General features: G+C 33.8%; 1 protein-coding gene across 4 annotated transcripts in view; it reads left to right on the top strand.

Moving 5' to 3' along the window:
• Positions 1-17,196, top strand: part of LOC106104132 (neurotrimin-like) — a 74,087-nt gene that overhangs the window by 42,723 nt on the left and 14,168 nt on the right. For 2 of the 4 annotated variants that reach the window (XM_013284085.1, XM_013284083.1), the window contains exon 1: positions 16,331-16,530. The exons of 1 other annotated variant lie outside the window; for it this stretch is intronic. In XM_013284085.1, the coding sequence (XP_013139539.1) occupies positions 16,461-16,530 (70 nt within the window). In that variant the 5' untranslated portion in view covers positions 16,331-16,460. Of the gene's footprint in view, positions 1-16,330; positions 16,531-17,196 lie in introns of those variants that run through there. One more of the 4 variants, XM_013284084.1, reaches the window with a different exon arrangement.

The following is a 17,196-nucleotide window of genomic DNA, read 5'->3' as shown; positions in this document are numbered from 1 at the left end:
AAGCTTCCGTCATACGTTAAATATTCAATCACGAAACACTTTGATCGCGTACGAAAATAGGGTTGTCACAAAACGGTACACCACCCACGAGTGCCGGAAATATATTTATCGACCAATATTTGCGTCAAGATTTGCGATAATTTCAGGTTCTTATATAGACTTCGCGCTTACATAAATATTTTATATCGAAAGTAGTAATTAAATATCTTCTATGTACATAACTTTATAGCTGAAAAGCAGTTTCTATGTAGAAGTGTCATCGTTAATTCACGATCTCGGTGGAGTTACAAAGAAAAGTTATTAATATCGTTGTGCACATTCGTTAGTGCGAGGTGGCCTGCTTTGTTTCTACGTTAACAAACTTTGTCGCCTTGTTAAGAACCTTGTTCACTTCTTCGAAATTCGCTGATACAGTTTATGATATTCATTTTAAGATAAAGCGAAAAATACTTTACCGGCATTTTATAAATATCACTGAAAGATTACTAATGGTACAGCCGCACTTAGAGTCTTTATTTGGTCACTTTCTCGTAACTAAGGGACGCCCAAATGTGCCTGTATGGGAGATCCAACTAATTATTGCAGAATGTCAGTTTGCAATTTTTTTTACTGACAACACAAGAAGCGATAATTTTGTTACAACTAGTGATATGTTTAATTTGTGTAATGACGTGATCAAGGAAGTTATTCATAGCACAATCGGGAAGCGGTAAGGGGTAAGCGATGTAAGGCTAAGTTCGCAAGGGGAGGCGGCGAGGTGAATAATTGCCACAATCACTGCCAACCCAACTAAGCACTGATCACGACGCCGCGTGAACACTTTTATGCCTTGCATTTGTTACCGTTTATATTTTATACGCGCTCTGCCTTCCACTAGGTAGCACCGCGTCCACAAGGCAAGCTTTTATTTTAAATCTAACTTAATACGTTTTATTTGTCGTAATGTGTATATTTGTGTGTTATATATGTATATTTCATGTGTATAAAATACATTGCGAGTTCCTGTAGACTAAACTACTTAATTCATATTCAAACGAAATGAAGAAACCTTCCGAGCTGTGTTATGTAGTTTTTGAGTTAAGAAGGACAGATGGAATCTGTGCTGTACTTTGTTTTGTACTTACAAATTATTATAAGATTTTGAATACAAGTACTTACTTGTATTCAAAATTTAATGAAAATTCTGAACTCACACATTTATCAAAGAATATCTAGACAGAAATAATTTCATGAGCGCAAAGAAATTACTCTTCGTTTCTTTTAACGTGATGAACAAGAATGACTAATGGCGAATGTGCAACAAAATTTAATTAAATATAACAATATGCCAATTGCAGTAAAAATATCTCAAAATCAACGATTTATAGAATAGTAATGTAACCTGAACCATTATGACTTGCTCATAATACCTGAAACCTCTTTGGAAAGTTCGAATCCTTCTATGATTTAAGCGCACCGTGTTCACTTAACGTAGTTCAAAAGTTCACATTAAACTTATAAGTTAAATCGTAAATCGATTCAATCGTGTCTACTTAATTATGTAATGTAAATTGGATAAATTGTTCTTAAGTTTACAAACAATACAATGCAAGTTTTATGATGTAATCATTATCTATACATCTCCAGTATTAATGATAACCCGCCTTATTTCTGCACAGTTGCCGGTCACAGGGCATCTCTCTTTGTGTTGTTTTTGTTGCAAACGAGTTTTCACTGCGTATTACTTGTATTAGAACGTATTGCTTCGTTTGTTTTTTTTTTCAAAGAGAAAGGAAGCAATATGTTTTTCTGCAGTTGTTAAACGGAGTATAATGCAGACGCACAAAACCTGCATTGTACATATAATAAGATTTTGATCGAATTACATGTAGTAATTCGAATTAAAACTTTATTTATAGTTCGTCCAATTGTACTTTTTAAAGTAAAATAGTAGGTACAATCGTTTACTTTTTTATTTTCATTACTTAAGACTGAAAACGAGCAAGTGGCCACCTAAATCTGCAAAACTGGCGAAGCGACCGCTGTCCATAGACATTCGCACTAGCGGTTGCATGCCTACCCTAAGCAAAAGAACTAAAGTTGGGCCTTCAGCACCACACTCATCAGACAAAACGCGGTATTTCTCCCACTTCACGCCTGTATTCTGTGTGGTCATGGAATTGCACCGGGAAAGCCCACCCATTCGTGCGAACATTTTAAAGCGGGCTCTACCACTGTTAAGTTTCTAGAGGTACGCTTTACTTTTGTTATTTTACAATAAACTTTTTTACTCTTTTAACACCATTTTTCAGAACTTTTATTCATAGTATACTAGCCATTCAAGATGCTGTCTTGTAAACTACGTGATATGATAGCAAAGATGTGTTGTGTTGTATTTACCCCGTTGTGGGGTAAATACGCGAGTGAGTCGGGCTGCTTTTATGGCCTAACTTACCGGCGCAATGCCTTGGAATGTGCGAAGTAAACACTTAACTGCAGGTTTACTTGTCGTAATGCAGTGCAAGTTCCGACGCTCGGTCAGCCGCAAAGCACAACTTCCTTCGGGGAAAGTTTTACGTTTGCAGTTTTAATGTTAACTGAGACGAATACTCCAGATGTCGTTTCTGAATACAAAATTGTCTTAGCATTCATTTGTTTAACAAAACAATACAGTTAAGGTATTTGAATTGTTTGTAAAGTTTTCAATAGTAACAAATAACTCTCAATTGGAGAAAAATTATTTTAAAGACAGTCGCAGAATCTTTATAACTAGTCGTAAATAGAATAAGAAGAAGCCGCGTTTTTTAAAACTGCAATTAGACACTACGTATATTAATCAGGACTGAGGCGGTGCAAAAACTCTTATGATATTGAGCAAGATTAAAAATCGTGTAGCAAGTAGCAATCTTTTAAGATAAAATGATAGTTAAGTACTCGATGAGTAACATACTTGAACAGACTTTAATGTAAAATGTGACTAAGATAAAATAGAACTATTCACGAAAATGATTTTTAAACCAAAACATAAACACAAATCGGCAATTCGGTCATGATTTTAAAAAGCTTTTTAAAATATGGCGGCCGCTCGCGCAACGGTCCGTGAGCCGGGAACGTCAGAAAGTAAATGGTATTAGTAAGGTGTAATCACTACCGAGGGAGCTCTCCGTCTAGCGCACGAACTGGGGCCCGGCGCTAGGAGCGTTCCCGTACACTACCTCGCCGCTCTTAAAGCCTTCCTGAATGCAAATAAGCATCTGGAACGCCTTTACAACATTGAGACGCTCTTTATTGGGCCTGTTCGAGCAGATAAACCGGCGCTACAACAAACATTTACCTTTCACGCACATGGAATGGAGCTCACCTCCGCGATACTCACAAAGGCTCGCGCCCGTGTGCGTGACACACAAACATCGACCGAGAAAAGACCGCCAGCGATGTTACTTAACTTACGAAATAAAAAAGAGTTTTATCAGCGAAACGGGACAAAATCTCGAGAAAATGCAAATTTAGGAAGAAAGCCGAACCTGAGCGTAGCTGTAAATGTAATTAGATTTTCAAGTTTACAAAGACAAGAGCGCTCAGGTCGGTAGATTTACTGCTAGCTGACCCACCTCCCGCCGGAGACCGGGCAGGATAAATGAGATGCCGCGAGGTAGCGATACTAATTATCCTATAGGTAGACGCGTAATTCCGTTTGCATTTCGCTTAAATCTTATTACCGTACTGCGGCGAATGCGACAGCTATGCAAATGTCGACAGGGACATCCCCTTAAAATGTTAATTGTTGCTAAGAACTTTAAATAAATCAAGTAAAAATCACGTAATATTTAAACGCCGTGTTAAAAGTTATTTACACTTAACAACTTTAAGAATACCTGCAAAGTTAAGCAATACGCGGTGTTCTATTCGAAACCATAGTATAATTACTCTCTGGTTTCCCCTAATACTAAGTATTGTCTGTATAAAAGCTCGTAGTGTAACATGTTACATTAAAGCCTGTAACATAGGTCAGTACGCCCCGTAAAAGTTAATTTATAACAATAAGTACTAAAGTAGCAATTGTTTTTATCTTCAGAAACAAAAGAAAAAAGATTCTGATTCTTACATCACTGTCCACTTAACCAATAAGGACTTGGTTTGAAAATACGTCATAAAAAAATTAAATGATGCAAGTAATAGTAGCTTAGTGTAAGGAAAAACGAAGTGACGTTAAATACTCAGAGTCAGTAAGTTAACACAGTTTGTGGAGGGAGGGCATTAAGCTTGAATAAGTGAGGCAATTTCTTGATGGCGACTGACAAACGTACGGTCTTACAATGCCAACACAGATTTCAAGATAATCCCGCGAACTTTCAGACTAAATGTTCTTTATGGTACGTTCACTTAGACAAGAAAAAAAGGAAAATATTTTACACCCTTGAAATATTTTACGCCTAACTATGTAATGGCGAAGAATCACGCAACTTTGAAAGAACTTTAAGGAAATTAGAACGAACTTCATAAAATAATAGGATGCTTTTGTTGAAATTCTTGAAAATTTGTTGGTTAATTTTCAAGATTAAAAAAAAAAAGTTTTATTATTTAAATTAGTTTACAGCATAATTAAATCTCAGATTTAAATCTTTTTAAGTACTTTTACAAAAACACTTCACACGTGTAGAAAATTTATTTTTAAATCATAAAGAAAAGAAACAAGCACGACTTCCAACACAAAATACGTGACACTCATATCTTCAGCACAACGAAACTCTCCTGAATTTTATTATTTAAATGACTTACCGTTTTCACCTTGAAACAAGACATTAACTATAATTTATTTTCAACCTATAAATTTCACTAAACAACGTCCTAAACAAAATAAAGTATGAAAATAGAAAGTCGTGATAGTATATCGTTAAGCTAAAGTAAAAAAAGCAAGAATAGTTTTTTTTTGTCATAAGATCTGATTTTTTACCAACGCAGTCTAGTTTAGTTTCTAATTATTGTTTGAGTTATTAATTTTTTTATTACATAATGTCAATGAATAAACTATGAAAATGTATAATTGAATCTGAGGACGTCGTATAATGTTAGTAAAAATTATATTGTAGTTACAGTTTGTAATAGAATACACAAAGCGTCAGGCATTTTGGAAACAGTTACACGGTGATTACGGCGTGCAGTAGATATTTGGGCTCAACGTAGATGTATAACTCGGTTCACTGGGTTAATGAAATTGGATTGGATGAACTCCACTGCGCTATTTTACATTAGATATGTAAAAATGTTGTACAGAAACAGATTTATAGGTAAATCATGATAAATTAAAAGTACTAACGGTAGCCAATAAAGAGTAATATCATGATAAAAGTTTTGTGGAATTGTAAAGGTGACGTTGTCGTATTCTTATTTTTTTTTTCGTATTGAGATCCGAATTTAATTTTATTTTTCTCGAAGCCTGTCAACAATAGGTAAGATCAAGTTGAGGTGAGTGAACGTAAAGTTAGATAATTCTGAGCGACTGCCTCGCTTAAATAACGCCGACTCGTCGACCAACACTGAAAGACTTTGAATAACAGAAGGGTTCTTTTATATGAGAAGGGGTATGAAAAGAAAACCATTTTTTCAAATAACAGGGAGAGGGCTATCTTGAATATGCCGAGACGGTCGCGATGTTCAACATCATTAGACTGAAGGAAAAACGTTCAGATTGTTTTTTCTATCATAAACGTCTATCAGTCACTGAATTTATACTCTGTTAAACATTTCTTATAAAAAGCGCCTTGCGATATGAAGCAAGCAAACTTGAAAAGTTTCCTCGTGGCACATAAAAGAGTAATATGAACAAGTTCCCGTTTCGCTTGTAAATGTTACCATTAATATTCAAAGATAATGTCTAAAACTTTAGCGCACTATCTGAGTATCTGTTTTCGCAGTGTAAGACCGTACGTTTGTCAGTCGCTATCAAGAGTCTGCCGCAATAGTTCAAGTGTAATGCTTTCCCTCCGCAAGATTTGTTAAACCACTCACAGGTTGTGAACATTTAATTTAAAGATAAGAGAACTGCACTTGTGACGGAGGTTTTTCATACAGACTTTCCTGTACACTTAATTATGTTTAAAACACGATGATCGTGCAACTTAAAACATTAATCTATACTAATGTTATATAAAGGAAAGATTTGTTTTTTTGTATGTATTAAGATAACTCAAACACTATTGGGCTGTTTTCAACGATAAGTTATCAATGAGTACCATAGGTTATTTTTATTTTTTATAAATTTCACTGGGGCAAAGTCGCGAGCAACAGCTATTTTTAAATAAAAATTTTGACTTAGGTATTGAAAGATTTGCATAATAGAAATTTTCAATGCCTAGCTTATTACGTAAGGAAGTTTTCGTAGAAAGATTAAAACAATACGACTCAGGGTCCTTCAAGAAGCGAGCCTATCATTTCCTCAAAGGCCGGCAACGCATCTGCAGTTACTCTGGTGTTGAGGATGTCCATGGGCGACGCAGAACACCTCGGTGTTCTCGCCGCTTGTTTGCCCCCCTTTATTATATAAAAAAAAAACATACTATTCAATAATCACGTTAGCGTAGTAATTTGATTTCAATTCTTTACTTTATTTAGATTACTAGCATTTGTGTAATCTTCATATTTTTATTAACCCCACCATAATTATGTCTACTTAAGCCATAGTTTAATTTCATAGCTAAAATAGACTTTATTTTCACATTTGCATCGTCGACCAATAATAATTTACATTCTTGTTATAATCCCGCGATGCAAAAAATTTTAACGTGGAATATTTTAGCCGAGCGGCTTTGTATCGTGTGAACAGATAAATTAAGTAGGCAAAATAGTCCATAGAAAAGCGGATAAAGTGCTCACATGAAACAAATAGCTGAGGTTTATGCAAATTGGGCTTCTTTGCATTTTACAGGATTAAAATATTGCGAGAATTAGTTCCGCGTCACATATACGGCCGGAGAATCTTTATACTGCTTATAACTGCCTTGGAATTACAAGCATTTGCCCTCTGTGTGGCTTTAAAATCTCCTTGGTGAAACATCATGCAAAAGTTCTTAATTTTTCTTGTTAGTAAAAACAATACTAATGCAAAGTAAATGAGGTCATGTATTTGTGTGTGTACTAGCAGTTATTAGACTGGTCTAATTTGACCAGATAAACTGATAAATCAAAATAATATAGCATTTCCAGAACATTACATAACTCCTTCTAAATTTTTCAATAGAATACTGATCCGTTGAAAGATATTTGATCTAGTTTGGACCAACTTTAGACTCGATGCTGTTTCATTCCCATTCGGTCAAACCAACTATACGATTGCCTCGGGGTAAACGTAATTGAATATTATTTCTGTTTCAAAAGCGGAATAAATTCAATGCTTATAAAAACATTGCTGTTGGCATCTTTGATTATACTCGTAAGTTTTATTTTGCAATATCCTCAGCAATCGATGGTTTTGTACTATGTTTCGCGTACGATATGCCAAATGCATTGAAAACTCTCTACGGAAACTGTAATTGTAATACAGATTACGAGTGAATTATAATTGTGGATAGAGAAGTTATAAAAATACAGCTATATAGTACGATATCCGTTATTTTACTTTCTACGTCATCAATTAGAAGAAACTATAGTATCCTATAAATATCTTATCCGCAAAAATTATGTGAGCCGTTAATTTCCGCACTGTTCTCGTTTACAAACATTTCTAAAATCAATTCTCGATTAGACAAACTAAATAAAACGCTCTATCTACATCTTTTAATGTTACTCTATGGCAGAAACATTTTAAAAATGTACTCCTTACGAATATATCTTAACATAAACAAATATGATGTTATAATTCAGTTAGACTACATATATGTGCGTACAGAGTACGAAGAACTATAATTAATTCCAATTCAAAAGTATGAACGCTTGAGTCAGTAACGATGCTATTAATACAACTTTGACTACTAAATGAACTTTGTAATTAATATGCAGTTCGTGTTAGGGAATAAATGCAACTTATTCTCTATCACAATTAAATTGGTCAAAGAATAAATGTGATATGGAATTTGTGACCTCTTTTCGTCTAAAATTGTTACCTGATATTTAAGATTAAGTTGTCAGACTTTTTATAATTCAGGATAACTAATAGGCATTCGGTTAAATCATAAACAAGTACCTACTATCTGATCGTATAACAATAAAGTTTTTGAACTTAAATGTCGTCCCTGGTTTGGGATCTCGATCTATTTGTAATCTTGGTGTCAAAGAACTTTTATGGCCGGTTTCCCAGCTACTTTTAACCACTCCAACCTTTCGTGAGTGTTTTATTTCGATAAATTCATGGAATGCGTTTCCAAATTATGTAATTTGAGTTTTACTACGATAAAACTTAATCTTAACACTAATAATTCTCTAGGTAATGATGAAATAATTGGAAACAAGCAACCCAGCATTAGTCAGTCGAGTTTAATGTTATTGGAAAACAAATTACAAAATGATTACAATAATTTAGTTGCACTTGGTATTAATTCTTGATAAGTAATACCACAGTGAAATAAATGCAAACAGTTGCAATAAATAAAGTATACGACGTGAAGTGCAAGCAAGTTTTGCGGTAATTACGCCCACAATAGGTATTTTCGCGGAATGTCGCTACACATAGCGCTTTTGATTGTGTTAATAAAATTGTATGCAGAGCGAAATCCGATTAATAGCACCGGGACGTGCAATTTTGTGAAAGCTATCAGTTAGTACGCATCTCACGCCGTAAACTGCACTCAATTTAATTGAAAAAAAAGTATGTCCGCTCGTGAAATATATTCACGTGTTTATTTGTTTTTCTTTTTAATGCATACGAAGGTTTATAGTACTCTGTATAATTTATACATGTGCCAGTATCTTTGTAAACAAAAAAAAAACAGTTTGTAATGTAAATGTTTATTGTCAAAACCATAACGCAGATGATGATATAAATTAATTAAAAACTCTGATGCTTCTTGGTATTATTTCTACTCTAAAATCTGAAGACAAATTACACCAAAAGGTGTTTAGTTTTCGTTGAATGCTTTGTTCTCAATCTACGTGCATTGTCACTATGTAATATGGTGTCAGATAGTTTAAAGTATTGCTTTTCAGGTTAGTTTTGTTTGCAATTTAAAATAAATACATTTTTGAAGGTTTACTTTTGAATATAAAAATAAACAACGATCTGCTTATAATTTTATTTTAAAAATCCAGATAGCAAATTCGTTAATACCAGTAACACTGATATTATTTTTACAAAATCAAATTAAAAGTTAGAAAAGTTATTGTACGATCTAATATTACGAGCAAAGTTGAGAAAGCAATTTACCTTGTAAAGAATTTTTTAATGTTGTGAGCATAATGGCGTTAAAATAATTTAAGAGCTCAATAAAGTTTAACAGCGGGCGATATTGACGCGCGCCAAACTTAATGTAATCCCGGAGCGCCGATCGGCTCCTCTCGCGTTATATTGTAGTTGACGTTCTCTATGGCTATTGCTGTTTTAGCAGAAGCTAGAACCCTTTATATGATCTTGTCTTTATGTCTACATTTATTTATATTACAAGCATAGGTTGAATTACATAATATAATTTAAAAAGTATTTTCTAACGCATTATCTAAATAATGCTAAATCAATCGAAAGTAGAATTAATTTGGATATAGAAATATACGAACACATCAGAAGGATAAAAACCTTATTCAAATACATTTCAAACAGCTGATTTAGAACACTTTAAGTTTGTACTTTAAAATATGTGTATGTAGCTATGCGTAATGATAATCCTTTTAAGCAGACGACATAAATGTGTGTCTACGTCTATGTAAATTCCAACTGAAGATGTATTCATTAATCGTCGATAGAATAAAGCACCACCGCTTTCGAACTACGATTTGCAGAAAATCCAATAAATGGATCGCATATCCAGTAAGCCCAATGTAAGATTTGTAGTTCAAATAAAATAAATTCACTTAGTTCAAATGTTTGAAAATGGCTAAAGAATTTCTATGCCGGCGGTCTCGATAAATGTTGCATTTAAATCAAGGTACTGGATGAGGGCCAAGCGAGGTCGAGCGAGCGGGCCGAGCGGGCCGGGCGGTGCGGCGTTGCCTCGTTTCGTTTGCTGCACTTGTCCACACTCGCTTTCAGGAACAAACAAGCTCGTTCTGTGATCTGAATGCCAACTTCTTCCTAATCCAATCGCTTGTTCGAAATAATTGACACAATTTCCCGCTGACCGTCTTAGAATTCGGAAGAAATTCTAAAATAAAGTACGTTCTACAAACAAGTAATTTTAAAATGTACGATAATTTTTTGTTCTATAGGCTTTTAAATTATACTCTATGTTAAGAAGTGCTTTCAATTTAGTTGAGTAAATGTTAAGAAATAAAATGAAATTTTCTTTTGGTATTTTAAACAACTATGTGACACAATTAATTCCTACTTGGTACATCATGGATTGATGAAATGTTAAAGAGAGAATGCAAAAAATTAAGTTTATTTTAAGGTAACTTCCTCGGTGCTTTTTAAAAATTTCATTCACTCCTTAAGCTCTAAGTAAGTTACATCGTTCAAAGTTATTAATACAGTGTAATCCCAGCGGGAAAAAGATCTCAAAGAATTAAATTATCTTTAGGTGGAAGATGCAAGAATTTTGCTTAAATAAGATCTCAACATTCAAATTAACTACAGCCGCGGGAGTCTTTAGGAATAAAATCGAAAGAGAAATATGAAATCCATTTGCTTTCCGACCTTTTACATAATTTACCTCGGGTCATTTTTTATTTTCATTCATTTTCATAAACCTCTAATATTTTTTATGAAAATTTAAATGGAAGTGACGATAAAATTGATTGAAATAGTATTTAAGTAGACAGTAGTTGCAGAACATTTATTAGTTTCTTTACATCAGAGGGCAATATTCCACGCACAGTACAGTATTACAATTCATCGTGACAAAGTTGAATACAAACAGCTAAATTATTACGTAAAATAATCAAAAAAGCTCGTAACTGAACAGCCGCCAAAAGCCATACATAAATATACTTTGGCTACAGTCCGGTGCCAGTGTGTCTCGCCGTATCATTCTGCGTACAACACTTATATCATAGGTCAATGACATGTGCTACATATTTTTACTAAGCCAAAACGTAATCTGTTTTATTTACTAACTTCTTCGGCAACAAAAAAAAACAATCAGTTTCTCAATAATTTTCAGCAAATTAATTATTAATTAATTAATTAATTAATTAATTAGATTTAAATTAGACTGACTTATGCCAATAAGAAAATAATTATTATGCGCTGGCTTTAACTCGGTTTTGTTTTTGCCTATTTATGTTTGTTTCAATTAATTTCAAATTCCAATAGAATTACTATTTTATGATTAAAATATGCTTTGAGTTTAGTTACATTAACTGATGCTAATATTTTTTTTATATTCTTCACTCAATATTTCATCGAACCCTTCAATCTGTTGTTTCGTATATTCTTTTAATATAAAGTAACTGGCAGCAACGAAATAATTTAAAACGATTTTTTTTTAATTTCCCAAACTTTCTCTAAGCTAAGGTTTTCTGTCTTCACTTAAAATGGGACAGAAAATAATAAACAGAAGATTCAAGTGAATTGCATTATCGTACTCGGGGGCAAGTTGCATCACTCACAGTAAATCCAAACAGCACAGAACACGCAGTTAGTGTCCGTGACGAGTGAATGAATTACGTCACATTTTTCTCGCTAACTCCACGTCGCCTCCCCTATAAAACATTCATGAATTCTGAATGTTACCGCTGAGTACAGCAGAACAGTCGATGCTTTCGATTTTTATAAAAAAAAAAACCTACGGATCCTTTAAATATTCAACGGCAATTTTACCGATATAAAACAGAAACTTTTTAAAAACTAGTACGTATTTAAATCGTTAATTACTCAATTAAATATCCCTCAGTACTTTTCTAATGTTAAATATTAAAGAAGAAAACTATGCGTGTTCCAGTAAATTATGTAATTCAAAATAGTAAATTCTAATTGTGTTTGGATTTCATGCGAAAAAAAATATTAAGACTAGAGTATTCTTCAAATATTCGAATACGTTCCGCCGGCGACGGAAACTCTGCGAAATATGCTCGACTTCCAGACCGGTATGTGAACAATTTCGCAGAAGCCCACCGAGTGAGACATTCGCCGTGATAACCGTGGAGGCTAATAAATTTGTATGTGGAGAAGTGACAAAACCGAATACTCATATGAAATTCTCACTAAGGCACCTAATAGTTACTAAAACAGATTTATTTATTAAACACTTTTGCACAAAAATTACAATAGGAATCTAATATTAAGTTATTACTAGATTTATTAGAAGATTTCGTATATTGAGATTCGTTGATGAGATTTTAGTGGGACAAAAAAACTTCTAGTAAATTGTCCACCGCATTGTTTTATCACCCTAATTTAGGGTAGGCTCCGAGCCCCTCGGTGGGGAGCTGGTGATGATTGTTTTATACAATTGTAATTACGTATTTTTAATAGGAATTTCGGGTATGTGAATGACAGTAATTTTTATGTTTTAGGGTGGGTTGCATCATATCGCCGGTTATCATTAAAATTAAAATTATTTGAAACGGTAATATTTGGAATAACCTTAAAATTTACTAAGGGTATGTTACATTAACTAAGTATAAACCTTAACCAGCGCATTCCCGGTGGTTACGTCTACGGAAGATCATGATATTCGCTGCACCAGTTTTACGCTGGTCAAAATAAGGTTATATTTGACGCTAAACCGCCCAATTTTGGGTTGGTTAGTGTTACCGTTAGTGTCAGTTAGGTAGTGCCAAATAACTTCTTACGGTGAAGGAAAACATCGTGATGCAGCCTGCACATATCGGCGAAGAAATTCAAAGAAATGTGTGAAGTCAACAAACCCGCACTTTGCCAGCGTGGTTGACTATGTCCTAGTCACCCCTTACGTAGGGTAGGCTCCGAGCCCCTGGATGACTTATACTTATAGGACTTATAGTGAGCTGGTGATGATGAAATAATTTGTACGTTAACAATTGAACGCATTGTTATCAATAACGACTGACATCGTCTTTCCAAAATAGCTGAATATAAAACGATTGATAAAAATGAATGAAATATGAAAAATCCGCTTAAGGTAAGCGCTTTAGGCGTAAACATGTTTAGACGTCAGATTTATGTTTTCTGATCCATCTGCCGTAGCGTCTCGCATAATATTGCGGACGGACTCGGAAATAATAAAGGCTGAGAGATAAGGCTTTCGTCTGTTCCAACAGGAAGAAAATTGACCCAAGACAATTTTATTTTTCATTTTCTTCTTCAAATACTCGAGAATAGTTAAGATTTACGTATTGCATACTGAAAGGTATAGGAGTAACGTGAGAGTTAAATTTAAAATATGGATTAACATTTATTTTCTTGGTATCGATATTGATTTGTTGTAATGAACCGATGTTAAATAGTATTTAAACATTGTTTAAATTTGATTTTAACCTAAACATTCACAAAAAAATCTTTAAAGCCATATTTGGGATTCGATTTCGAGACGTACTGTTAAAAAAATAATTACAAAACAGAAAATGTAATTTCTTTTAACAGGAAAAATCCTGATATTAGTTTAAATGTAAATCAACATTTACAAAAATTGCAGTTAAGATTAAAGCCAAGCATCCCCCGAAACAAGAAGTGGTACGGAATAATAAAAATAGGTTTTAGCGTAACAACTTTCTTCGGGCAGTGGAGCGGGAAGAGGAACCAATTTCTGGGCCGATGCGGACCGTTTTGTTGGAAATGGCTTTCCTTCAATCTGCATTTTCTTGCTGATTTACCAAATTTCATATAGTAAGAGATATTTGCGGATAATGTTTACGAGATACCGGAGTAAGTAGAGAAACATTGAGTACTTAATTAATTTACAATTACTATATACATCAATCAAACATATATCATTTAATGCGGAAAACACCATACTGTGGAATCCATTGGAGCAAGCCTACAAGTATATCCAGCACAGGCAAACAGACAGGTGCCAAAACAATATGTACATACATTTACCAATACGAAACTAAAAGGTAGAACGTTACAAATAGAACAAAAAGGCATTCAGAGGATGGACGAAAAATGGTTCTAACCTTTTACTCAGAACTGCACTAATTGATCGATCGACTTGTTTCGTATCGGGTGATCCTATGACTATCATTCTTTTTTAAGGGATATGAAAGTATTAAAACCAGTGAAAATCACACACGTGTTAACATTGATTGTTATATGATCGTGTCTATTTAATAACGTATTGTGTTTGTTTTAAATATTTATACTAATACAAATAATATAATTATATAACTGGCACGTTAATATGAAATTGGAAGGTACGAATTCAATACCTAATTAAAGTTAACGTTTGAAACGTTAGATAATAAACGGCAATCGGTAAAAGGCGAACAAAATGTGTACAAATTAGGGGGTGTCTCCCTTTTTAGGGTGTTTTGTATTAGAAATAATTAGAGGAGCGTTATAATTTGCATAATAAATGGAACTGAAGCGTATTAAATGGACAAATAAGTAATCATACATGAAAAACTTGAACATCGTTATCCTACATTTTAAGGTCAACAAACTGCGAAACCATCAAGTCGCGACAACTCGGCGGCGCTGGCGACACGCCGACTGTTTAAGACGACCATTACTTGATCAGCACAGCCACAAAAAAGTCTCGTCACATTATCAACTTATTACTAGTTTTCGCCCGCGACTCCGTCCGCGTGGTATTAATAAAAAGCAAAAGTAAAGTCTATGTGTTTTTTCACACTATTCTCTACATTTATGCCAAATTTTATCGAGATCCGTTTAGCAGTTCATACTACAAACTCTAACAAACATCCATCCATCTAAACTTAGATGTTCAAAAAGAAAGAAACATTCTCATAATCTTATTAATCTTAATGCAAATAAATATAAGACTTAGATGGCCCACTATTGAATCACTTTTTTCAATCTAAAACAAAGGGGCTTTTACAGTCTGAAAACTCGGAAAAACTTTATTAAATTAGATACATTACGCATGGTCGATGCAACATAAAATGTTCGTATTGGTCAAATAGCCTTAATGTAATACTATATATGCATGTCTCTTTATTTTTAATTATTTACTATACAAATGCTCTCTTATGTATTGCACACGTAACACATAATGTGCAACCGAATGAAGCTCAGGAGTATTCCCTTAAGACCAGATTCCTGACACGTCACATTAATTTGCCTCGTAGCTGACACTTCTATGAAAAGATAATTAGTAGCTTCACAATCTTAAAATTAGTGCACATAATTATTTACTATACAGAATTTCTGTAGATATAGAAAATATGTAAATCGTATACTAAAACTTTGTGACAAGTTTTTTAGAAGTTTGGTTTAGATCTCTTCTGTTTACTTTCCTTCTGAAAGAAATCTGAAACAATTAGGCTCTTCCGTACTTCCCATATGTCCAATATTGCAAAAAAATAAATGACACTTTTTTTACAACTATGTATTTATTTTTGCACAACCCCAATCCATCATACGGTCAATACCGAAACTGGGTGTAATAATAATTTTATTTTATTACTAAAATAACAGTAATTAGGAATAAAAACATTAATATTATACAATATCGGTCAAAACTAGAAATTTATCAAATGCTTTGGGTAACATTAAATTGTACCCGTTTCCAAAGGAAATATTATTCTAGGACAAAATGTGCTGAAGTTAGGTGAAGAGCAGAGCGGCGTACATTTTCGTTTCTTATTTGATAAAAAAGCAAAGTAAATTTTAATTTTCTTCTCCAAATGATTAACAAATGTTATTTAAAAAAATATCACGTAACTGGCGTCTAGATCATGAGTACTAATATCACTTGTAAACAGTCTACCAATTTAAAAAAAAATACAGCCTTAGGTACTTAATTTGATAAAATGTTGTAATATAAAATGCACTTACCACAACAGACAAAGGTGCCATAATGTAATTAGTTTAAAACAAAGGTGCATTGTCTTATGAAGTTATAAGACAATGATCCGTCCACGGAAGCGACAACATTTATTCATTCAATCCTCAGATTATGCATATTTGACAGCGACTCGTCTAAAACTGGCTACGGTTCTTCGGCTAGCCGTCTTTTGTCTTATTTTATTATGCCATTATCCGGGGCCGGGTATACTTGGGAGACGGTATGTCTGCCTGTACCCGGTTTCCTCGCCCTTGTTTATCCGGCTGGGGTAGTTAGCGCGGCGGAGTGGCGCCCCGCGGCAGTGCCTCCGTAGCCCGCCAAGCGATGGCACGCTCGCTAGAAGCTTTCGTAAAAGCTTTCGCGACTTCTCACGCGTCTAGCGACGTACAATATAGGTGAATTACGCGCCTAAACTTTGTAGCACTCTATTGACAGTTTAAAGACGATAAAATGACTCTTTTTATACATTTATACACTGTGATATGGATAGCGTTGCTGGCAACATTCTGTATTACGACAGGTGAGTGTTGAATTAAATTAACATTTTTTTACACTTTGTTACAGACTTAATAAAAGTTCCAAAAGTAAGGACATAGACAAGTTCTGATCTTAATTTATACTTTAGCTTTACTACTAAGGTTTTTAACTTGGGAGAAACATTTTTATAAATTTTTTATTAATTTTTATAAATTTTGTTTGCGTAATCTTCCATGTAAGTAATATTAAGCGTGTGATTATTATGATTTATGTTATAAGTAAAACTTACAATATTTTAATTATTATATGGATGGATGTTTGCTTCCACGTAACTGTAGAACGGCTAAATCGGCGAACGGCTAAAAAGATCTTTATGTTAGAATTTTCTATAGATGCAGAACATAGTCTAGAAGAACACAAAGGCTTACATTTTTTTTTATATTTGGCGCGGACCTAGTTAAGGATGACAGCAGGTTTTAATGGAATAGTAAAAGTAAACCGTAACGTTTTTTATCAGTGTATCCTGATAAGAGTTGGCAATGTTTACTGTTTCTTGGCTGATCATGATTCCTTGTAGCTAAAAATCGTTACATTATAATTGAAAATAAAATTACATTAGCTAAAAGAAGTTATTTAGTTAAGTATTATGCATCGATAGATATATCTATTTTGTCGTTTTTTCGTAATGGTAAATCTGTTAATCAAATTG

The sequence above is a fragment of the Papilio polytes genome, unplaced genomic scaffold (assembly GCF_000836215.1).
Source record: "Papilio polytes unplaced genomic scaffold, Ppol_1.0 DF823691.1, whole genome shotgun sequence".
Classification (NCBI taxonomy): domain Eukaryota; kingdom Metazoa; phylum Arthropoda; class Insecta; order Lepidoptera; family Papilionidae; genus Papilio; species Papilio polytes.
Note: the sequence above shows the minus strand (reverse complement) of the source record. Positions and strands in the feature narration are given on the sequence as shown.